At 37.9% G+C, this 25,984-nt stretch overlaps 1 protein-coding gene across 1 annotated transcript; it reads right to left on the reverse strand.

The window, feature by feature from the left end:
- Positions 1-17,214: 17,214 nt before the first annotated feature.
- Positions 17,215-18,345, reverse strand: LOC143611702 (uncharacterized). Its single transcript, XM_077085872.1, has 3 exons — positions 18,228-18,345; positions 17,657-18,122; positions 17,215-17,506 (listed from the first exon to the last, which is right to left on the reverse strand). The coding sequence occupies exons 1-3, from the start codon at positions 18,343-18,345 to the stop codon at positions 17,215-17,217; spliced, it is 876 nt and encodes a 291-aa protein (XP_076941987.1).
- Positions 18,346-25,984: the final 7,639 nt, after the last annotated feature.

Here is a 25,984-nt window from a genome sequence, read left to right on the forward strand (position 1 = left end):
TACTTTAGCACCCAATTTGTGATTGACGCAGATTGGAGTATCATATGGAGAACTGTCCTCCATCTTGAAGCGCTTGAGCACATCATGAACATACTTCGTCTGATGAATGAACATCCCGTCCTTCTTCTGATCAACCTGCAATCCTAGAAAGAAAGTTAGTTCACCCATAGCACTCATCTCAAACCTTTTCTTCATGACGGCTTCAAACTCCTGACACATGGAGACTTTTGACGCAGCAAATATAATGTCATCCACGTAGACTTGTACCAGCAGGAAGTCGCTTCCATCTCTTTTGAAGAACAACGTGCTATCAATTTTCCCTCTTTCAAAACCATTCTCGAGCAAGTAATCCGATAAAGTTGAATACCAGGCACGAGGTGCCTGATATAATCCATACAACGCCTTGCTCAACCTGTACACGTGATCTGGAAAGTCTGGGTCAGGAAAACCCGGAGGTTGCTCAACATACACAACCTCATCAACTTTCCCATTCAAAAACGCACTCTTCACATCTAGCTGAAACACCTTCATCTTTTCATAAGCAGCAAACGCTAAAAACAATCTTATGGCTTCCAACCTGGCGACAGGAGCGAACACTTCATTATAATCAATCCCCTCTTGTTGATTAAAACCTTTAACGACTAGCCTCGCCTTATTCCTTATAATGATCCCCTTATCATCTCTCTTGCACTTAAACACCCATTTTGTGCCTATCGCATGCACATTCTTTGGTTTTTCAACCAAAGTCCAAAATTCCATCTTCTCGAATTGAGCCAACTTTTCTTGCATGGCTTCGACCCACAAGCTGTCCTTTAAAGCCATTTGATAATTCTTCGGTTCAATCTGGCTTATAAAGCAGGTGTACAGGCATTCATTGATTATTCCTGTCTCCTTAATGCTTGTATAAACACAGGTGTGTTCATTCAAGCTACTTCTCGTTTGTACACCTGAGGACACATCACCAATCACATTCTCCAAAGGGTGATCTTTATGAATTCTCGTGGTCGGAACAGAACCGACATGCAAATTGTCTTCCAAGTTAGAAGAGAGCTCGTCAATGGTTGTTTCATGCTGAGAGTGAAAAGGATTGATAAATTCTTCTTCAGTTGAGGCAGCTGGGGTACCAGTAGGGTTTGATGAGGAAGGTTGACATTTATCAATCAGCTGTCTTTGCAATAGATTTTCTTCCTCATCAAGTATCATCTTCGTCGCAACTCTCTCTTCCTCTTCAGAAATTTCCAAATCCGGTATGTTAAAAGACTTAAAAAGCTTAACATAGTCGAAAAGCTCAGCAGGTCCATTGCTTGGTTTTGGCGGTTGGTAACTTGTGATGTCGGTGTTACACACCACCTCCACCTTGCAGGTCGAAGTATTGAAGACACGTCTGTTGGGAGTACCAACAACATAACCGACTAAGATTCCTTCATCGGCTACTTCGCCAAATTTAGAATTTGTCTTCAAGATCGAACAAGGGGACCCGAATGGTTCAAGACCACTCAAGTTGGGCTTCCTTCCATGCATAAGCTCGTAACACGTTTTACCAAGTCTCTTAACAGTTAACACTCTATTCAGAACATAGCAGGCTGTAGCCTGCTTCAGCCCAGAACATCACAGGAAGCTTCGAATCTGCCAGCATAGTTCTGGCTCCTTCAATTAAAGTTCGGTTCTTCCTTTCAGCCACTCCATTCTGTTGCGGAGTATACGGAGCGCTGTATTGGTGTTCAATTCCTTTCTGAAGGCAGAAGATCTCCATCTCAAAATTCTTGAACTCCGTTCCATTGTCACTCCTGATGAACTTAACTGTTTTACTCATGACGTTCTCAACTTTGGTAATCAAATTCTTCACCATTTGAGCCGTCTCATCTTTCGATTTCAGAAAATATACCCATGAATATCGCGAGTAGTCATCAGTGATCACCAAGCAGTAAGAAGTACCTCCTAGACTTTTTGCATACACGGGACCGAAGAGATCCATGTGAAGCAGTTCTAGAGTACTGGCAATAGAGTTGACCTTCTTGGTGAGATGGGATTTCTTGTGTTGCTTTCCCTTCTTGCATGCTATACATTTGTCTTCAAAGTTAAAACTTTTCAAGGGAACGCCCATCACAAGTCCATTCCTGACAATGTTGTTCATCTTCCGAAGATGAATGTGCCCCATCCTCCTGTGCCACAGTTCGGATTCCGATTCGCTTGCTTTCATCATTAAACATGATTCTTCTGTGGCCATTTCATTAGACCTCATATCCATCACATAAGTATTTGTATCACGTGGAGCTTTCATCACTATCCACTCATCTGGTATCTGAAAACCAGGCTTCAACACGATCGCCTCATTCTTCGTGAAATGAACAGTGTACTCCTTATCACAAATCTGCGACACACTCAGCAGATTGTGCTTCAACTCTTCTACAAAGTTCACATTCTCAAGAGTCATTTTTCCATTGGACACCGTTCCTCTTCCAGTAATTCTGCCTCCACTTTCACCGGCAAAGCTAACTCTTGCTCCTTGAACAGGTTTTAAGTCGTGCAACAAGTATTTGTTACCCGTCATGTGCCGGGAACAGCCGCTATCTACAATCCAAAGACTGTGGGCAGCCCTGTTCAACTGTTCCTGCACAATAAAGCAAAGGATTAGAATCTAGGGACCCAAGACCAATTGGTCTTGGATCTATACATTCCGTACTTCGGCTTTCCAAAGTTAGCATCTGGATAATTCCTGTCAGTCCTATTAGGAAATCTCCTTGGAAATTGAGTGTGAGGCCTTTCAAACCTATGTGTATTGGAAGTATTATATCTTGCGGTTTGGTTATTAGCATTGTTAAACTGAGGTTTGTTTCTGTGAAAACCTGAATTAGTTACATTTCGGAACTTTGAAGGGTTTTCATTTTTAGCAGTATTAACATTACCATTAGGCTTACGCTCAGTTTTAATAGGCCTCACACCTCTGAATTTTGGCGTCAGAGGGCAATCTGCAACAAGATGTCCTAACTTATTACACCTAAAACAACACCTATGCTCCATTTTCTTTTCAAAGGTTGTTTTGGATGTCGAGGCTGTGTTACCGGCCGTTCGTCTCACATAAGGTGGGACGTACGGGTTGAGTGGAGTACTCTTTTTATAGGTTTTATCTTTTTCTCCACCAGTGGGTAACACTACCTTCTCTTTTGTCTTACCCGATTCGGACAACTTATCCGAATCTGATGAGACTGGACTCGTAACAGAAATTTTCACACTTGAAACAGGCGAACTCGTTTCGCCACTACTAACACTTGGTTCTTTACTCGTAACCTTGATTGGAACTGTCTGAGGAACTTCAAAATCAACGGATTTCTGAACACTAGGGTTAAAAGTGTAATTGTGGTTATAAGGTGGTGGAACCTCGTGATAACCAATTCCTCCCCTCTTCGCAGAGGTACCTTGATCACTGACAAGGTGATCAAGAATAGCTGAGGAATTTCTGAACTGCTCAAGTTTTCGGTTCAGTTCCACCACTTTCACCTGGTGGTCAGCAATCTGCTTTTCTCGTTCAGCAATCAGTTTAGTCTTTTCTTCTAAAACCTCATAACTTAGATCAATTACTTCAATTTTTTCAGCAAGTTTTGTTTTTAAGCTTTTAACATCTTTTTCACACGCTTTTATTTTAACTTTGTAACTGTTTTCTCTTGCTTTCATAAAGTGATGATCTTCTTTAAGAGTTTTAAATTCAGCATCTAAACTAACATACTGATCAGTTATGGTAGCAAGTTGCTCAGACAAATTCTCACATTTAGTACAAATAGGTTTAGAACTTACCTCGGAGAGTTGATCATTGTTATCTGCCATGAAAGCTTTTTCCTTACAAGTAGCTTTCTCTTCTCCGGTAATCTTCTCACATTCTTCATTCTCAACCTTAGCCATATTTGCCTGCTCACTAGTTTCATTCGAATGCAGGTTCCAGTTGTATTCACCTGCTTCTCTGGACATCATGGCATTGACTTCTTTACTACTCCCAGTGTGCTGTGCAGACCGGCCTAGACCACGTTCAACTCGCTCGTTTCTGCACTCTTTGGCAAAGTGCCCGTTTTGTTGACAGTTATAGCACCTCACCTTAGACTTGTCGAACCCTGGCCTGCCACCAACAAACTTTCTCCCCGTCTTTCTCATAAACTTCTTCACTCTCCTCACTATCATGGCCATCTGCCATTGTAAATCCATTTCCTCCAGATCATCAGCATCGATCTGGTCATAGTCTTCATCCAGCATCGCTGGATCAACAACCTTTCCTTGAATATAGTTTTCATATGAAGCAATAAACGAAGCATAGAGGCCAAACTGCTCTTCAGCAGATTTGACGCTCATTGGAATCTTAGAGTAATTATTGCTTGAGGAACTTGAAGATCCACTACTCTTGCTTGCTGTCTGTTGAGTACCACTTGATCCACCCGCAACAAAGCAAACATCCCCATTTGAGTTTACTGACACATGCCCCTCCTGTGAAGACTTGGCACCCGACTCGCCCTTCGAGTAGTAGGCGGCAGAATCAGTCTTTGAACTTGAATTGGAGTTTACTTTAGCACCGTACATGCCTGGATCTTGAACCTGATCCATGGATGTTTCTTTTCTTACCATATTAAGCTCAAAAGTTCTGAGTTTGTTGACAGTGGTTTCAAGATCATAAGTAGGGAAGTCCTTGTCTTCCCTCATCAGTACAGTATACATCTCCCATTTTGGTGGGAGGGCATCGAGAAGCTTTTCCACAATCTCTTCTTCTCGGTAGGAAATGGAGTAGTTACTCAATTCAGTCATTAGATGATAATATCGAGTGATAATATCATCAAGAGATTCGTTCTTTAAGTACTTAAAGACTGAAAATTGAGTTTTGAGCAACTTTATCTTTGAAGCCCGAATACCTATATTCCCTTCAAATCTGTTCTCAAGAGCTTCCCAAAGCTCTCTAGCTGATGTATACTTTCTGAACGTATGGAGGATCTCCTGTGGAAGAGCCATTGTGATTGCAGCATGAGCCTTGCTTTCGGCTTCATACATCTTTTTCTCCTCCTCTTCCATTTTACTGTATTTCTTGATTTGGTCTCGACCCTCATACTCCATGACTGGTGGAATATATCCATCTTGGATGCATACCCACATTTTCGCATCCTGGTACTTAACGTATTGTATGAACCGATCCTTCCACGCGACAAAATCGGTTCCCTTCAGCAACCTTGGGGCCTTTGTAGCTGACCCCGCTTCAACTTCCATCTTTACAAGCTCCGAAATGTTGATCGACGACATCCTTCTTGAAGACTAAGAAACCCGAAAAATTCTGAGTAGGCGAAGTTAAAAAATTTCCTCTGAACAGTACTGTAGGCGAAGTTAAGGATAACTTCGCTTAAGTAATAACTTCGCTGGATCTTTCTTAAATTCGCGTGACTGGGCGAAGTTGAGAATAACTTCGCTTAGGGTAAGCGAACTTAGAAAGTAGGCGAACTTGAAGAAAAATTCGCTGAGCTAGGCGAACTTGATGAGAACTTCGCTGAGTTAGGCGAAGTTGAGGAGGTAGGCGAAGTTGTAAATAACTTCGCTTCTCCTTATATCTTCGCCGAAACCCTACGTATCCTGACGGCAACTTCGCCTGATGAACAGCAACTTCGCCTGACGAACTTAAACTTTCTGCAGATCTGAAAATCGGATTTTAACGAGGTTTTTGACGGTTTAAAGGCTTGAACACACTGGTAGGAGGCTAGAATGAGCAAAAACACCAAAAACTCGTCCCGTGAATAGTCGAAACGGGACAAATTCTACACCCGCGTGAATATCCCGAACCACACAATCGAGCAAATGCTTTGATACCAATTGTAGGTTCCCTGGACGGATCACACGAGATATCCTGATATACACAGGTGCGGAATCCCTGTGTAGATCGTTACGGACGTAGAACACAAACACACGAACACGATACGAACAAACACACGTTATATTGATAACTCAACACGTGATATAATCACAGTTACAGACTCTCGACCTCACGTCACTTGACTCACTGATTTACACGAACTCTAACTGCTTGAACTAACTCTAAAATCGATAAGCCGTAACCTATATAAATACACGACAACTTCTCCTCAGGCGAAGTTGTCCATAACTTCGCTTGGTTAACAAGTTCGCCTTCGCTTGGTTAACAAGTTCGCCTAGGCGAACTTGTCAACAACTTCGCTTTAAACAAACAAATACATAAACAATATTACAGACTCGATTACAGACATTTGACATATGAACTACTGACATTTATGCACCAACACTATCACCTCATTTTTACCCTGAAAATAACTTGGACTATACCCTCAACTAAAATTTTATTTATTATTTAAAAATAACTAGTAAATTATAAATTAAAAAACACACAAATAAATAAAAATGCATGTATTTAATTCTTAAAAATAAAAGGATAAACAATACTTATTGAATTAAAAAAAAACCTACAATACTTGTTGGGCTATATTTTGTGGTTTATGCTTGGTATTGTTAAACTTAGATTGGGCTTAGTTGGGCATTTATGTGTAAACCGAAATCTATTGATTTTGGTGGGCTTTACTTTGTTTTGGGCCTAGGTTGGCAGTCTATATATAGGATGTATGTTTACATTTGTAGAGTTGCCAGTTGGTTCGTGAGTGGGTCATCAGTTGGGTTGTTGGTTCACGTGGTTATTAGCCGTCTAAAGGTTTTCTTAGACGAGTATTGTATTGCTAGTGCTTAAGCACCCGACGATAATATTAACGTGTGTTTTGAAGCCACTCTGGTGTTTGACGTGTTTGTGCTTTGTTTGTGTTCTTGGATCATCTAGTGTTGGAGTTCCGCGCCAACACCTAGATTGTTGATATCATAATTGTAGTGATCCAGATTCGGGACTTACAATACTATTCCTAACTCTATTGGATTTTAACTTTCATTATCACTTCAAACGTGTCATTATTACAAGCGTTAATTTTTATTATAATAGTTTGTCATTTCGAACACACTTGGTGCTATGTACGATTGTTTGATCCTATCTCTAACACAGAATAGTTCCAAACACGTGGCAAAAGCCCTACATGTGTTGGTTTACAGGGTCCACGTCTTTAGAAACATGGACCCAAGTCTTTACTAACACTATTTTTTTCTTCATAGCTCCATCGTCACGGCCCTCTCCTAATTCACTATATGGAATTTGATTGCTCCATAAAATGATGTTTCGGAGAAAAATAGTAAAAAATTTGAAAAAATGGTTTTAGAATAGTATAGAGTTTGAGTTTATTTGTAAATAAAAAAAAGGTATATAAAATGCAACGGTCAAAAAGTTAGTTCTTAAACAGCTAAATACCAACTCCTTTCATTGGGTACTGGGTAGTATAACCCGGATTTCTCACTTGGCAGGTTGTTTTATGGTGGTGGTGATGGTGTTGTCACTTGTAACATTCATTAATTTTACACCTGAAATCCGACTTGTCTTAAATTTTTTTTTGATCCTTATTAATTAATAAAAAATATCAAATTTTATTTCATCTATGTATTACCGTTGTATGTCGCTCGAGTTTATATTTTACGTTAACGAAATTATTAAAAGTATCATGTAAATGCAATTATAGCCCCTGCACTTTAGTTCTTTCATATTCTGGTCAGTAGGCCAAGGGCTAGTTTGCAAATATTTAAAACCTCCCTTGCACTCTTCTTTTCCCTCCCACCACCACCGACAACCCCCCCTCCCCCATGTTTCTTGATCCACAATCTACGTCATTTATCACAAAATTGATCATGCCCAACTATTTATGAGTCGAACGCAAAATCAACCTTATTAGTGCTAATTTACAACTAATTGACGTTAATCTTGCATTAAAACAAACCGCGACTCATTTGAGCTAGAAACACTATAAATACTCGTCTACTGTCACACCTCGACTCAGGGCCTGGGTCGGGCGAGACAGGTTGGTATCAGAGCCATCGGTCATAGCGAATTAGGTATACTTATTACCTAGGCTTTGACTGGAAATAAAGATATGCTGAAAACATTGGTATTCAATGTCAACGAATATAAACATTGAATGATTAAACATGATACGAATAGGACCTTAATCCTACACGGGTACTGATTCAAACAAAATAGGTACTTAACTAAAAGTATCTAAAATACAATCATTGAAATATAAACTGTTATGGATACGATAGGAACATGATTCTATTCCCCATCTAACATCGTACAGATGTCTGATCGTTAATCCAGCCAAGGATCAGTTCGACCTCCGTCAGGTAAAGGAAAAGGGTGTATAGGGACTGCCTTACTCCCTGATGTGCTTGAAGTAGTTTAATATTTATTAACTAATTTAACTAAAAATAAACACTAAGTAATACTTTATACTCTCTAAAACTCGACTAAACTACTAACCGGCAAGTGAACCGGTCGACTCTAATAAAGTTAAGTAAGTCCGGACATCGAACCCACGAGACTCTCTAAATTACGTTTATTAGCTAATTAGACTCGACTACAAAACACGACTTATTAATTATATTTGTTTTGGGGGTTTTTATTTAAAATACTAATTTAATACTATAATTAAAAACTAATTAAGAAAACAAGTAATTTAAACAAAAGCAAGAATTTGTTATTTAAAATAAGATAATAATGATGAGAAAACTACCTAGGCTAGAATCCCCTAAATTTCAGTTATGACTTAACCCGGGAAAATATTTAGTTATGGACTGGGATCGTAAAATAGACACTTAAAAGAAAATCCGAACAGGACCCCTGACCCTTCTCAAGAAAACACCTATGGGTTTCTAATAAATTTTAACGCACACAAGTATTAAAAGTCAAGTTCCCATACGGTCACCTAATTAATTATGATTTAGTTCCTTTATACGAAATCCTACCTTACAGCGTGGAAATCAAAGGCAATTTAAAATATTTAATTGACTCAATAGACAATAATAAATAATCAACCCTAGACGGACTCCTTATGAAGAACTAAATCTAGCAAGATTAAATAATAAAGATCTATCAATAACCTAGCACTTTACAGATTTTAGGTTAGCAGCACACTTAGGTTTATTTGACAATATTATTCCTATAATCTTATCATGACATCAATCATAAAATAATCAAGAACACAAAGTAATTGATCTAATAGCAACCTATCATATGACAAACAATAATCAAGGGAAGCTATGGAATAAAACTCATCAAACAATCCTAAGCATCCATATGCATCAATTTAATATAAATAAATCTTTTACTAAAACATAAAAACCATAACGATAAATAATCCCAAGTCAAATCAAAACATCAAAGTAGGTTCATCATAACCTAAGCGGTCTAATGGTTTAGCCAACAACCATACTCAAGAACAAAAGATAATAAATATGTTCAAATAATAAATTCATGACGAAAATATTAAATTCAAACCGAATAATAAAGACGTTTGGATGAGTAGGTGTTGAACCCGGATGCTATTTGGTTGAACCAAGGCTTGCTCCTTCTCTTTTCTTCTTTCTTTTCGTGAGCCTCTCTGATAGTCGTGGGGTTCTCCTCTTCGTAGGCTCCTCCAAATATATAAAGTCATATCCTATCAACCGACCTCTTTCCTGTATTGTTCTTCTCGTTCTGTAGGGCCCAACCCACCAATGTTTGAAGCAATCCAAAAACCTTTGTTAAATTCAACTTGAAGCCCACGTGATTACTTTCCGTGAACACAAATCAATTAACTAGTATATGTATTCTAATAAAATATAACTATTAAAAACATATGTGGTCATGTATAATTTAGAGTAGACAAATTAATTTACTTTAACGTACATAAAATCATACATGCTTTTAATCACTTTATGGTTAACTTAGAATTTCATTTATTTAAACTTGATCATACTGACTTTACTTCATTGTTTGAATGCGATTTATTTGAAACCTAACTAAACTCCAAATATGAACCAACTAAGAATAATATTCAACAAAAACATGGCTCAAAAGTATCTAAAGTGTAAGAAATATTTATATAATAATATTTATATTTTAGATCACATCAAATATCCCCACACTTAAACCTTTTTTCGTCTCTGAAAAAGTCTAATGGCAATGGGATCAGAATCGGAGAAATACGATCTTAAAAACATATAGGTTATTTTAAATTTAGAACAATGCAAAAACTGCGATCACCGATATTGTTGTCTACTTAAACCCATGCCTTTGTCTTTACCGGGACAAGTAAGATCCAACTATTATTATTATTATTATTATTATTTGTATATAATCTAGTGGAATCCACAGTCAAGACCCGCTTTATTTTAGATTTTACCGGATCAAATCACCCCAACTTGACTTAAACCTCATAATAGCAGATTAAAACATTGTTGCACATTTTTCATAAATAGCTAAGACGATCAAGGATATTGTTTATCCTCCTAAATTTAAACATCAGAGTATACCAAGCAGCCATTAGATACGATTAAGGTTCAATTATTCAACTGACTAGCAAATGTTCCCCACTACATGACATACCCCCGTTATCAAGCAATGCCCCGGACCCATTACCACACGTGATTTTACAAGTTTCCATCTGTCGGTTTACATACGTCGTGTCTCTAGTTGATCCTGTTCTTAATGGTATAGGACGCAAGTAAGAGGAACACGTATGACTAACAGCGGGATGATCACTGGATCATCAAGATTTTACTTCACTGTAATTGATGTAAGTGAGTGTAATAATTGCAGTAAACTGCGGGTTTATGCTTAAAAGATTTTATGATTTAAATATCCGAAGATACCCAGATGAACAACCGTAAAAAGACCCGTGGTTTCCGAACCCGAGGCATCCCATCAATACAGGATTTAAGGCCATAAAACCATACGCCTATGAAGTGTTAACAACTAAAACTAGCAGTGTAAGATTTTAAGTTTATATCATCGGCTACACGGTATACTTTAACGTTTAAACCTACCCAAGAATCGTATGATAGCGTAATCAGAATTCTTTAAAATTCATAATTTTCTACGATCAAACTAAAAATGAGGCTTGAGTATGCCGATTTTTCATCTCGTATTTTATACAGACTTAACATGTTTCCCACTAAAAATCATATTATCACGTTTAAAACCAACTATCAAACTGCCTTTTCATTCTTAAGGCTAAGCCTACCGACAAATCCCAAGTTAAGTGCGTGTTCTTTAATTATATCTTATTATTAGTAGTTTGAAAAACTGATTCCCGATAAGTATACTCATCTCCCATTTATACGCAAAAAGAACAAAATCAAGGGACTTTTTTCAAAACTTTTTTCATTTTTTTTTGTTATAATTTTTTTATTTTTTTATTATTTTTTTTATAAAGATGACAAAACAAGTTAAAGACATGTGTTCATATCCCCACACTTAAAATTCAGCATTGTCCTCAATGCAGAGATGGAAACACGACTCAAAAAATTTAAAAACAAAACCTAAAAATACAAAAATAAATAAGAATAAAACAAAGCCAAAAAAATTAAAAACTAAAAAATATAAAAACAAAGTAAAAAGGAAAAGACTTAGCTGGTAATATGCGAGTGAAGTATGATGCCAAAATCTTTTTCCATAGATGCCCTACATCTCCGAACATGCTCAACAACCAGTATCTCCTTTCTCTCATACACGAACGAAAACGACAACAATACAAACAATATCTAAAAATTCATCTTATCGACCTGATAGATATTAATCTTTCAAACTATGTAACCAAACCGACCGACCCATCCAATAAACATGAATAAAGGCAGCAAATAAATAAACATAAAAGTATACGGCTCCTGCTGCTCCATCCCCACACTTGAATTTTTCATTATACTTCAAGGGGATCTTCTCTCTATCTTCCTTCAAAACTTACAAAACTTAAAAACAAATAAAAACTACAAAAAACTACGTTAATGACTCAAGGAAAAATAGAAATAAAAATAAGAAATAATGTACAAACTCTACACTTGAGTTTGCACTCAAGAACCTTGTGTGACAATTCAATGCGACGGATCGAGAGGAGTTTCCTCCATCTCGATTGATTCCTCCGGTCTTCCAAGATAGTGCTTTAAGCGATGACCGTTCACCTTCCAAGATGTTCCATTATCCGGATTTTCCAACTCCATCACTCCATACGGGAAAAGTTCTTTCACCAAGTACGGTCCCGTCCACTTCGATCTCAACTTTCCTGCAAACAACTTCAAACGAGAATTAAATAACAATACCTTATCGCCTTTCTTGAACTCTTTTCTGCCTTTCAAACGCCGATCATGTAGAGCTTTCGTCTTTTCTTTGATGTTCAACGATCGGGAATATGCTGCATCCCTAAGCTCCTCCAACTCATGAATCTGAAAGTATCTTTTCCTCGTGGCCTCGGTAAGATTGACATTCACCGTCTTCAACGCCCAATAAGCACGATGCTCCAACTCCACTGGAAGATGACAAGACTTACCATAAACAAGCATAAACAGTGTAGTACCCAACGGAGTCTTGTATGCGGTTCGGAATGCCCACAATGCATCATCTAACTTCTCCGACCAATCCTTCCGACTAGCCCCAACCGTCTTTTCCAGAATCCTCTTCATCCCTCGATTTGCATTCTCGACTTGACCATTCGTTTGAGGGTGATAGGCAGTAGAGGTACGATGCGTAACCACATAACGAGCTAACGCTTTCTCCATGACGGAATTACAAAAATGGGTGCCCCGATCACTAATAATAGCTCTCGGAGTACCGAAATGAGTAAACAACTTCTTAAGAAACCTCACAACAACTCGTGCATCATTCGTGGCCAACGCTTGGACTTCCACCCATTTTGACACATAATCAATCGCCACCAAAATATACTTATTACCATTCGACGTGGGAAACGGTCCCATGAAGTCGATGCCCCAAACATCAAAGATTTCAAGAATTTGAATGGGGTTTTGAGGCATCTCATTCTTAGAAGAAATATTAACTGTTCTTTGGCACACATCACAAAGCTTCACAAACTCCTCAGCATCTTTCACAACTGTCGGCCAATAGAACCCACTATCAAACACCTTCTGCGCGGTCGCATGCGCACCATGATGAGCTCCAGTCAACCCCTCGTGAACATGCGTGAGAATATCCCAACCTTCCTCTTTCGTCACACATCTCCTAGGAATCCGATCACCACCAATCTTAAACAAGAACGGTTCATCCCACACATACCGATTAACATCTCAGAAGAATTTCCTCTTTTGTTGCGTAGTTATACCCTCCAAAACAAAACCATTAGCCAAATAATTAGCAAAATCAATGAACCATGGCATACCTTGCTTCTCCACCGCAACAAAGTCGATTGACTCGTGAGGGAATGTATCTCCAATCTCCTCCTCACGCAACTCTTCTCTCCTCGGGTCCTCTAGACGGGATAGATGATCGGCCTCTACGTTTTCCGCACCCCTCTTATCTTTGATCTCGATGTCAAACTCCGAAAGTAGAAGACTCCACTATATAAGACGAGGCTTCGCGTCTTTCTTGTGAAAGAGAAAACGCAAAGCTGCATGATCAGTGAAAACGGTGGTCTTTGAAAGCACGAGATACGAGCGGAACTTGTCAAATGCGAACATAACGACTAGAAGTTCCTTCTCGGTGGTGGTGTAGTTCTCTTGAGCATCGTTTAGCGTCTTGCTAGCATAATATATGGGGTGAAAATGCTTATCTCGCCTTTGCCCCAAAACCGCTCCAACCGCATAATCACTAGCATCACACATGAGCTCGAACGGCAAACTCCAATCGGGAGAACAAAGAATGGGAGCGCTTACGAGCTTTTCTTTAAAAAACGTAAACGCCTTCACACACTCATCATTAAACACAAATGGTACATCTTTCTCGACGAGTCGGGTCATCTGGCGGGTAATTTTTGAAAAGTCTTTGATAAACCGCCGATAAAATCCCGCATGGCCCAAGAAACTCCTGATCGCTTTCACGTTCGTTGGTGGAGGAAGTCTACTTATAGTATCAATCTTCGCACAATCCACCTCAATACTATCTCTCGAGATCTTATGACCCAACACGACCCCTTCCGTCACCATAAATGACATTTCTCCCAATTTAACATCAACTTTGTTTCAATACACCTCTTCAACATCTTCTCAAGATTTGCCAAACAATGATCGAAAGAATTACTGTATGCCGAAAAATCGTCCATAAACACCTCCATGGACGTCTCTATCATATCCTGAAAGATGGCCACCATACAACGCTCAAAGGTAGCTGGAGCATTACATAGTCCAAACGGCATGCGACGGTACGCAAACGTGCCATACGGACATGTAAAGTCGTCTTCTCTTGGTGTAACACCCCGGCTTAAGCGGAAACGCCCGAGTGTGATGTACAGATTGCTCAAACACACGTGGCACTATTAAGTGACCATAATAACATTAATTCATTTAATAAGCCAAGTAACACAAGTTCGAAAGTAACAATACAAGTTCAAACCAAAACATAACCATAACAATAGTTCTTTTATTGAAATACCCTAAGTATTCTAAGTGTCTTCAATACTTTAACCTCTAATCATGGTACCTGTAACATATGTATAAAATATGGTCAGCTATAAATATAGCTGGTGAGTTTCCACAGTTTAAATACGTACATAAAAACCATACAATTCATAGACATGTGATAAACGAGCAAGTAAGTCCTTTCCAGTTGGTACAACTAATGTACTTGGATAGTCGCGCAAATAAGGTCCTTTCCAATTGGTAACAACCAACGTACTTGGATAATGAGGCCCTTTTCCACTCGATACAAATGGACCAGAGTGCGAAGGGGGGCATATGATCATATTTAATGAGGCTTCCCAATCGTGCAAGTAATATTCGTGCAAGTAATACAAGTAACACACAAGTCCATATATGAATTGTAGTTTTGTAATAGAAGAAATAATACTTGAATCTTTATAAGGATACATATGCTACCCCAAAACATTAAAATATTAAAAAGGGGTGGTGAAAAACTCACCTTAGTAATTGAAAGGAATAAGAATAACTTGAAGGCGTCAAAGGAAACCGAAGCGGTCAATCCGTACGAACTATAAATAAGATAAACACGACTTTTAACGACTATTCTATCTGGATTTTAAGGTTGTTTAATTGTATAATAGTTATACAAGATAGTTATTAATTTATTATAATTTATTACCAATTCTACGGCCATTTGATTATTATATTATTATTTATGTTTAACGGTAATTGTTTATTACTAAAATATAAATAGCTTAACGGCGAGAATATGTAGTTTATACTTCCGAAATGCTTGAACTATCGATTACAAGTCGAAAATATGATTATTGTCTTGACAAAACGATTTTTAGGAATTTAAAGTTTACTTTACGTTTATTAAATGATTTTTAATAGTGGCTTATGAAAACAAGAAACTTGGTTTTTAAGGGTGAAATGGTGAGTTATATTTTATAGTTAATTTACGTAATTTTTATTTAATTTAAAAAGACTTTTATGACTTATTTATGATTTTTAATTGATTAAGAATTAATTAATATTAATAAACTGAATTTAATTAATACAAAAAAAAACATGACTGACCCGGGTCTTGGGGTTATAATCCTTGTTTTCAACCAGCTGCTCTAGACTGCATATTCGTTTATGGTTTAGTTCTTAATATTTAAATATAATGGCTGTTTCAAAAGAATTTTATTAATAATAATATTAACAGGGCCAGATTATTAAACCAAAAAAAATGAGCATGACCCAGGTTTCGAACCCGGGTCTCATCGTTGCGAGGAAATGAGTTTAACCAGTTGAACTAGAAGGATATTCGTTTAAGAGTTAAGAATCATTATACATATATAATACTTCAGGTTCATCTTCTTCACATGAAGAACATAAACCCTAATAATTCAATTGGGGTTTCTGTTCTATGTTAGTTCAAATTAGTTTAGGGTTATTGATTATAGGTTAAACGACATTAACAAGCATATATTAATTACCTTATAATATTTTGTTTTGATAGAAACCCGGTTGCCGGAAAAAAAAATAAAGAAGATCCCAATTACAGAGAAATCTGTGTATTAGAGGGGGATTGGAGAGAATGAGCGAGTTGTTTTAGAGGTTTAGGCACCTATTTATACTAGTGGAAGGAGCGTCTACGCGTTTAATTCGTTAATGGTGATTCCGTGAAATCCGGCGTCGATTATGGGGTGTTTTACGGCAAGGAAATCACGATTAATTAGTCGGTTAGTGTTTAATATTGACGGAGAATCGTTTTGGTATATTTACCCGGGTTTAAAACGCGTTAGAAAAAGGTTTCGGCTACCTCCGGCGCCGATTCCGGCCATCGGAGGTTCACCGGAAAAACGGGTAACGGGGAGGGAGGCGGGTAGGGTTTTATTTTAATATAAATTGAATTAAAAATGTTACACTATTAGTCCCTGAAGTTTAAAGAACCTTTAAATGATAATATAAATATCTTTTAAGTTAAATAAAATTTTCAAATTTACATTTTTAACCCTAAACTTTATAATTAAATTAAATAGTTTTCGGTTTTACGTGTTTAACCCGTACGGCTTGATTAGTTTAAGGCTCGGGAATTTATAAATACTTGAATGACAACGAACATCGAATAATGAATATTAAATTTCGAGAATCTCTTTATTAAAATATTTAATACATTGAAACGACCCAACGGGTCGGGTTTACAAATACAAAAACGAATCGAAAAACTGACGAATGTCACACTTGGTCTTCCGGTGCAATGGGAATTTGAAAATAACCAGAAAAACCATCAAGAAAACAATAAAACTACTGACCTGCCAAACGCTCCAACATCTGATCAATAAATGGCAACGAGAAGCGGTCCTTCCGGGTGGCATCATTCAACCGCCGATAGTCAATACATACTCTCCAACCGGTAACCGTACGCGAAGGGATAAGCTCATTCTTCTCATTCATCACAACGGTCATACCTCCCTTCTTTGGAACAACTTGTGTCAGGCTCACCCATGGAGAATCGGAAATCGGGTAGATCATCCCGGCATCCATCAACTTTAACACCTCCTTCTTCACAACTTCTTGCATATTTGGATTGAGGCATCTTTGTGGTTGCACCACCGGTTTGTACTCATCCTCCATTAGAATCCGGTGTGTGTAATAAGTGGGGCTAATGCCTTGAATATCGGAAAGTCTCCATGCAATCGCCCCCTTATGTAGCTTCAACACGTCTATCAACTTCGTCTTTTGTACTTATGTCAGCTTGGATGACACAATAACGAGAAAGTTCGAGCCCTCATCAAGATACGCATACTCCAAGTGTGACGGGAGTACTTTTAACTCCAACGGAGCAGGTTTCTCCTTGGAACCCGCCTCACTCTCGCAACTAATCTCATTCACCTCTATCATCTCAGGCAAACCCGAAATCTCAGCCAACTCATCACAAACCGAGTCGTTCTTACACAACTCATCCTCACCCAAATCATCACAATCAACCAAACCATTACTTCCCACGAGATCCGCACCACAAATGTAATCGAAACAGCTATCAATACCTGCAATAAATGAGTTAATAAAATAAACTGAGTGGCACGGACCACTGAAATCATCTTGATCACTCGGATGCTTCATCGACCTCGTGACATCATAAGTAACATTCTCATCACCAACCCGAAGTATGATCTTCCCATCATACACATCGATAAGTGCCTTCGCGGTTCGTAAAAACGGACGACCAAGAATAATGGGAACCTTCTCGTCGGCCTCCATATCGAGCACCACAAAATCAACCAGGAATACAAACTTATCCACCTTCACTAACAAATTCTCGATAATACCTCGTGGATATTTAACCGAACGATCGGCCAACGATAAAGACACGCGAGTCGATGTAAGCTCGCCTAACTCCAACTTCTCGTACAAAGAATACGGCATCAAATTAATACTTGCACCCAATTCCGCCAATGCTTCGCTCATCGCATCACTACCAAACAAAACTGGAATTGTAAACACACCCGGATCCGACAACTTCTCGGGCACGCAGTTCAACACTTCCGCCGAACAATCTCCCATGAGTGGAATCGATGAAACCTCCCCCAACCTATCTTTCCTCTTCAACAGGTCCTTTAAGAACTTCGCGTACTTCGGCATGTGTTGGAGGGCTTCAATGAATGGGAGATTGATCTTCAACTGTCGGAACATATCAAGAAAGTGCCCATACTCCCGCGTATATTTCTGGTGTTTCGCGCGAACGGGATATGGGATACAAGCATGGTCAATCAAAGGTGATGGCCAGACTTCAACCGGCTTCTTCTCTACTGGCGGTGCAACTTGTGCGGTGTTCTGCACTTTACCCGGTACTTCCATCTCGATTTCTTCATCCATCACCTCTTCATCTTCCACTTCAACTTCATTCCTTTACACCTCGGGACCCAAATCCCTACCGCTACGAGTAGTAATCGCCTTTATTTGAGGGGCCGGATTCTGCTGAGTAGATCCTGAAAACTGTCCCGGAGATCTTTCATTTAATTATCGAGCAATATCACCAATGGTTCGCTACATGTCGAGCATAGCTGATTGTTGATTCTTCAAAAGCAAATCATGGTTGGCAAGCGTCTTTTGAGTGACTTGATCTCTATTAAGGATTTGCTGCATCATTTCTTCCAATCTTCCCATTCCACTACTCGAATCTTTCCCATTACCCGAACCTTGCTCATTAGAACTTCCACTATTATACTGTCCTTGATTTCGGTTATAGGGAGCTTGGAATCCAGGTTGCCCACCGGCCGGACACCAACTCGAGTTACTTTGACCTTGATTCTAATTCTGATTCTTGTAGCTGTTCCAGTTCTGATTGTTGTTGTTGTAAGCATTAGGGAGCCTGTTCTGACCAGCCACAAAATCAACATCTTGATTATTCATCAACGGACAACCCAGCGTACCATGACCACCTCTACACATCTCACACTTATCCACCTTAGTCTTTAACTCTTTTATCTCATGGGTGAGATTCTTCAAGGCAGCAGCCATACCAGTATCCAGATTAACATGGTGCACACCTCGAGCAGATGAGGGTGTACTGGTGACGGGATTGGAATTCCCACCTCGTGGCTTCTTCGCGTACTCAGATTGCGCGAAACTTTCAAACATCTTGTTACACTCGGTCACGTTCTGTCTGTCCATCAGATTACCCCCAACAGCTGTGTCAAACCTCGCCTAAGCCTCATAAGTAAGCCCATTGTAAAACTTCTCAACAAGGGCCCAAGGTGTGAGACCATGTTGCGAACAACGGGACAGCAGATTCTGAAAACGCTCCCAAGCTTGGTAGTATGGCTCATCCGGCTCCATGTGGAAGGAGTGGATCTGATCACGGAGGTGAGAGGCCTTAGCAGGTGGGAAGTACTTCTTGAGGAATGCATTGCGAAGCGCCTCCCATGTGGTGAATGTTCCAGCAGGTTGTGAATCGAGCCAAGTGGCGGCACAATCTGAAAGTGTAAACGGGAACAAGTGAAGGAAGATCGCATCCCGGTTAGCACCTTGCAAATTGAATGTCTTGAACACACGGGTCAGACGGTTTATGTGTGCCGGTGCATCTTCATCTTCACGGCCATGGAACTGGTGGTGATTGGTGATGTTGTTCATGACATACGATGGGATCTGCCACGAGTTAGGGTTATTAATGTCGGGGGCGACAATGGGTGAGTGATCTCCATGGAACCCTTCAAAAGCTTGCTGGTACACGGTGCGGTTATTCTCGGCCATTGGAACGGGTCTAGGACTTGATGGTGGTGAATTTGCTGGTGAATTTGTGGGTGATGATTTCGGTGAAGTATCTATGGTGATCGGTTGCTTTTCAGACGAACTTGCCTCGGACTTCAACGGAGTAGGTCCAAAACAATCGAACGGCGGTCCTTGCGAACGCAGATGTGGCATGTACCTGAAAAACAAACAAAATAAAATTGGTAGACTCTAATAAAAGACTCGAAAATAAAAAACTGAAAATAGATTAAAATAACTAACACTTAAAATTAGACTCCTACGACTCAAAGCAATAAATAAAACAAATAGCACGTATATAGCAAGCAAGTCTAATCAAATCTAATAACGCAATCGTCAAGAGTCCCCGGCAACGGCGCCAAAAACTTGATGTGCTTGAAGTAGTTTAATATTTATTAACTAATTTAACTAAAAATAAACACTAAGTAATACTCTAGACTCTTTAAAACTCGACTAAACTACTAACCGGTAAGTAAACCGGTCGACTCTAGCAAAGCTAAGTAAGTCCGGAAATCGAAACCACGAGACTCTCTAAATTATGTTTATTAGCTAGTTAGACCCGACTACAAAACACGACTTATTAATTATATTTGTTTTTGGGGTTTTTATTTAAAATACTAATTTAATACTATAATTAAAAACTAATTAAGAAAACAAGTAATTTAAACAAAAGCAAGAATTTGTTATTTAAAATAAGATGATGATGATGATGATGATGATGATGATGAGAAAACTACCTAGGCTAGAATCACCTAAATTTCAGTTATGACTTAACCCGGGAAAATATTTAGTTATGAACTGGGATCGTAAAATAGACACTTAAAAGAAAATCTGAACAGGACCCCTGACCCTTCTCAAGAAGACACCTATGGGTTTCTAATAAATTTTAACGCACACAAGTATTAAAAGTCAAGTTCCCATACGGTCACCTAATTAATTATGATTTAGTTCCTTTATACGAAATCCTACCTTACAGCGCGGAAATCAAAGGCAATTTAAAATATTTAATTGACTCAATAGACAATAATAAATAATCAACCCTAGACGGACTCCTTACGAAGAACTAAATCTAGCAAGATTAAATAATAAAGATCTATCAATAACCTAGCACTTTACATATTTTAGGTTAGCAGCATACTTAGGTTTATTTGACAATATTATTCCTATGATCTTATCATGACATCAATCATAAAATAATCAAGAACACAAAGTAATTGATCTAATAGCAACCTGTCATATGACAAACAATAATCAAGGGAAGCTATGGAATAAAACTCATCAAACAATCCTAAGCATCCATATGCATCAATTTAATATAAATAAATCTTTTACTAAAACATAAAAACCATAACGATAAATAATCCCAAGTCAAATCAAAACATCAAAGTAGGTTAATCGTAACCTAGGCAGTCTAAGGGTTTAGCCAACAACCATACTCAAGAACAAAAGATAATAAATATGTTCAAATAATAAATTCATAACGAAAATATTAAATTCAAATCGAATAATAAAGACGTTTGGATGAGTATGTGTTGAACCCGGATGCTATTTGGTTGAACCAAGGCTTGCTCCTTCTCTTTTTCTTTGCGTGAGCCTCTCTGATAGCCGTGGGGTTCTCCTCTTCGTAGGGTCCTCCAAATATATAAAGTCATATCCTATCAACCGACCTCTTTCTCGTATTGTTCTTCACGTTCTGTAGGCCCCAACCCACCAATGTTTGAAGCAATCCAAAAACCTTTGTTAAATTCAACTTGAAGCCCACGTGATTACTTTCCGTGAACACAAATCAATTAACTAGTATATGTATTCTAATAAAATATAACTATTAAAAACATATGTGGTCATGTATAATTTAGATTAGATAAATTAATTTACTTTAACGTACATAAAATCATACATGCTTTTAATCACTTTATGGTTAACTTAGAATTTCATTTATTTAAACTTGATCATACTGACTTTACTTCATCGTTTGAACACGATTTATTTGAAACCTAACTAAACTCCAAATATGAACCAACTAAGAATAATATTCAACAAAAACATGGCTCAAAAGTATCTAAAGTGTAAGAAATATTTATATAATAATATGTATATTTTAGATCACATCACTCCCAATCCCTATATCTAGTAGTGAGGACTCATATCAGACCTCAATGGAGGAAAATTCAGATTCATTCGATTCCAACATCTCACTAGCCCATATCATGCAAAGACAAGATGTGCAGGGAACAGGATCAAGTGGATCAAGTGGGTCCCAAAGGTCAATAAAGTCAAAGGGAAAAGGAATAATGACTGATCAGGAAGAAAATCCTCAGGGGCTGGAATATTTCAATTATCCAATGAACCAAGATCCTTACTTTGCCCATCCTCAAAGTGAACGCCGGAGCACAGATTATGAAGGACTGTATATCTGAGATGACTTAACATGTTATGAAGTCGATGTTACAAAAATAGCCGAATCAATGCTTAACGATATTGAGATGGAAGAAGAGAAGGAGAATGAAAAGAAAAGGAAACAACTGGGAATTTCAAAAAGGACAGCAAAATCAAGAAATTGATTGTCCGCTGAAGAAATAGATAATAAGAACTATAGTAGTTGTAACAAGTGTAACTAATGATAATATTGTGCACTTCTGTAAACTACAATACTATAAATAAAGGATATGTTTTAAATTCCACGAATGTTGAACTTATCGTTAAATTTTATTGTAGTATGTCAAGAAAAGGAAGTGCAAACTCTCAAAATAAACCTTCCAATAAAGTTGGAAGCAGAGAGAATGATGAAAACAAGGAACTTCCCACTCAGTATAAAGATGAAATCTAGAAAATAATACAAGAAGCTATCAAGGATAATTCTATCAATCAAAGTCAACCAAAACCTGATTAGGAAAGTAAAAGTAAATATGTTCATTCAAGAAAGGAAGAAGCTTATGATAGCTCTGCATCTGACAATAACTCAAGGGACAAATCCCGAAAGAAGTTGAAGCATCAAATAGGATGCAACTTTAAGAATTTCCAAGCTTATAAACCAAAAGAATTTCATGGAGACAAAGATGCTATAGTCGCTTTAAGATGGCTAGAAGAACAAGAAGCAATTGTCTACATTAGTAAATGTACAAGTGAAGAAGCTATTCAATATTCTTCTCAAATGTTCAAGGGAGAAGCTCTTGAATGGTGGAATACCCTGATCTGGAATAAGGGAAGAGAAACAATGTACAATCTAAGATGGGAAGAATTCAAAGATCTCGTTATAAAGAAATATTGTCCACTCCATGAGATGGATCGGATTCAAACTCAGTTATGGAATCACAAGGTTGTTGGAACAAATCTCAGGGAATATAATACTAAATTCCTTGAATACTGCCGATTGGTTCCACATCTAGTTACTCTGGAATATAGTAAGATAACCCGTTATATATATGGATTACCAAGAGAAATAAGAGACTTGGTAAGAGCTAATATGCCGCAAACAATTGAGTCGACCAAGGAAGTAGCTGGATACTTGATCAATAGTATGATAAGAAACCAAGAAGAAGAAAAGAAAGAAGAAAAAGAAACCAAGAAACCGAAAGATTTCAAGGAAATAGAAAAAGAAGGAAATACTTTAAAATCCACTTGTAAAATTTGTGGAAGAAAGCATTCTGTAAAATCTCGGCGAGAAGGCACAAATAAGTGTGCATACTGCAATAGAGAAGGGCACACAATGCAAGAATGCAGGAAGAAAGTAGGAGTTTGTTTTATATGTGGAGAAATGGGCCACTTCAAAAAAAATTGCCCAAAAATAAAAGCTAATTAAGACTAACAATAATATCAGAAGGATGTCAGAAGAAATCAGAAATATCTGACAACAATCAAGATAAGAACGGATAATATTAAAAGAATGTCAGATGGATTAGTTAACTCATGTACATTAAACTGTAACTCGTTCAGAAGTGAGAAATTTTGTAAACCGAGAAAGGGTATTTAATTCCCTTTGTTCTAAATAAAATATTAGCATACAGATCTTGTCAATACACAAGAATGCTCATATTCAGGAAAAGACAATCGAGTGTCTGAATTTAAAGCTGACGTTCCAAACTGATAACATGCTGATTTAATATATCATATGCCAGATTCATCCTGTTGGATGAACTATCTTTATTAGACCAACACATGCCATATGAAACATCATATGTAAATATAATATGACTATAAAACTCTATTAAGGTTACTTCAATCCTAAGAGTCTACTGAACTGAAACAGATTAAAAGTCTACTGATCAGACCAAGAGTCTGCTAAACAAAAACAAACTTAAAAGTTTGCTGATCAGACCATGAGTTTGCTGCCACGAGTTTGCTGAACTGAAACATACTTAAAGTTCACTGCTTAATCAAGAAAAACCATCTAGATACTTATGCAAGCCTACTACAAATATAGTATAATAGCGTACTAAGAGAAAGGATTTTGAATATCACTGATGTCACGAGATATCAAAATATGCAAAGATAGCATATCATTGAAAAGAAATCTCTGAGAAATACTGTTAAGGGAATGATCAACAAAGATTGATCAAGAAGTCAAAAGAACTCGAGAATGTTCGAAGAGATATGATTATATAGTATATCAGATACGATTTCTCAAAAGTACAAAGGTACTGTTATAATACAAGGAAACACATAATCAGGATCAAGAGATGGATTTGATTCAACAGATCGAATCCAAGAAGCAATAGAGCTAACATTGGTAGATGTTTATGATACAAAAGGTAAGGTAAATAATTAAGCACAACTAGCCACCGTGTTTAGAAATTTACAATTACTTATGATATTCTGAATATTGACTAATCGAGATGTAAAGTTAGCAACAGGTCTGAAAATTTTTATCATTCTGCAATGACAGTTAAACGCAAGAATCAGATTAGATAGAATCTAATCGTGAATCTGTAAGTAAGAACATCCAAACCTAAGACAAGCAAATCTCGAGAATGAGATTCATTCGAAGGTGGGGAGGATGTAACATCTAGGAAAAACCCATATTTATTTTGGACTAAAGTTGTCAACTTGGAAAGTTGAAGGATTAAAAATAATCTCAAAGACAAGTAATGGGAAAAAAAATAAAATGAGAAAAATTAAGTATTCTTATGATAAGGAAATAAGAAAATTCCATCCCACATGGAAAGATGGAAGAAAACGGAAGCATTCCCCATGGGTATAAATAAGGAATAGAATTTTCATCCCACATGGAAACAAACAAAGAAATGGAAGCTCTTTATAAGGAAGCAAGTTTCCATAGAAATGTTTTAATATGGCTAAACACTCTCCATAGTCCTAGCGGAGGGTGCGAAGCACCCGACACGCACACGCACGGACACGGACTCGGACTCGGACTAGGGCGATGGGCGTAATGTGGCGTTTTGATGGCGCACTTTGCACTTCGCGCTTTAGTATTTTTTTGGATACTACAAGGATTAAAAATGAAAATCTGGTGTAGGTTCCCAGCCGGATCTACATGGAATATCTCGTTCTACGTAGGTGCGGAATCCCTACGTAAGACGATACGAGCGTAGAAAACGATACACGTTAACACGATCAAACACACGTTACAATAAACAAAGACACGTTGTATTGCAACTGGAAACACGTGATTCACTGATCACCGATTACACAAAACTCGTAAACTCTAATGATAATTTGTTAAAAACTCGCTGACAACTAAGCCGTAACCTAGCCTATTTAACATTCGACAACTTCGCCTAACATGTTTAGGCGAAGTTGTCCCTAACTTCGCTTATTCCACAAGTTCGCCTATATAAGCGAACTTGTGAGCTAACTTCGCTTAATACAAAATACAAATCCAACTAACTCGATTACAGACACTAGACACTGAACTACTGACATCATGTACCAACAGACTCCCCCCTTGGCAGTAGCTTCATATCTCTATCTTCAAACACGTGTCTTGTAATCCCAAAAATCTTGTATCTTTCATCTTCAAGCATGAACGCCTTCTCGTACACAAACCGAAACAACTCTTTGATACTTCTTTGCTTCTTCTTTCCAAGCAGGAATATAAAATATCTTTTTCTCGTTCAGCACCTGCAGATCAGCTTGAGACATATTCACTAGATGCATAGGATTATAAACTCTCATCAGCTCTTGTTCATCTTCATCCTCCATTACTGCTTCAGCTGTTTCACAATCCACATACCACCACTTCAGATCTTTGAGCACATCCTTGGGCATTTGTTTCATCGGCACTTCTTTT

This window comes from Bidens hawaiensis, unplaced genomic scaffold (genome assembly GCF_021521415.1).
Source record: "Bidens hawaiensis isolate Kalapana, Puna unplaced genomic scaffold, B.hawaiensis_p1.1 tig00032042_1, whole genome shotgun sequence".
Classification (NCBI taxonomy): Eukaryota; Viridiplantae; Streptophyta; class Magnoliopsida; order Asterales; family Asteraceae; genus Bidens; species Bidens hawaiensis.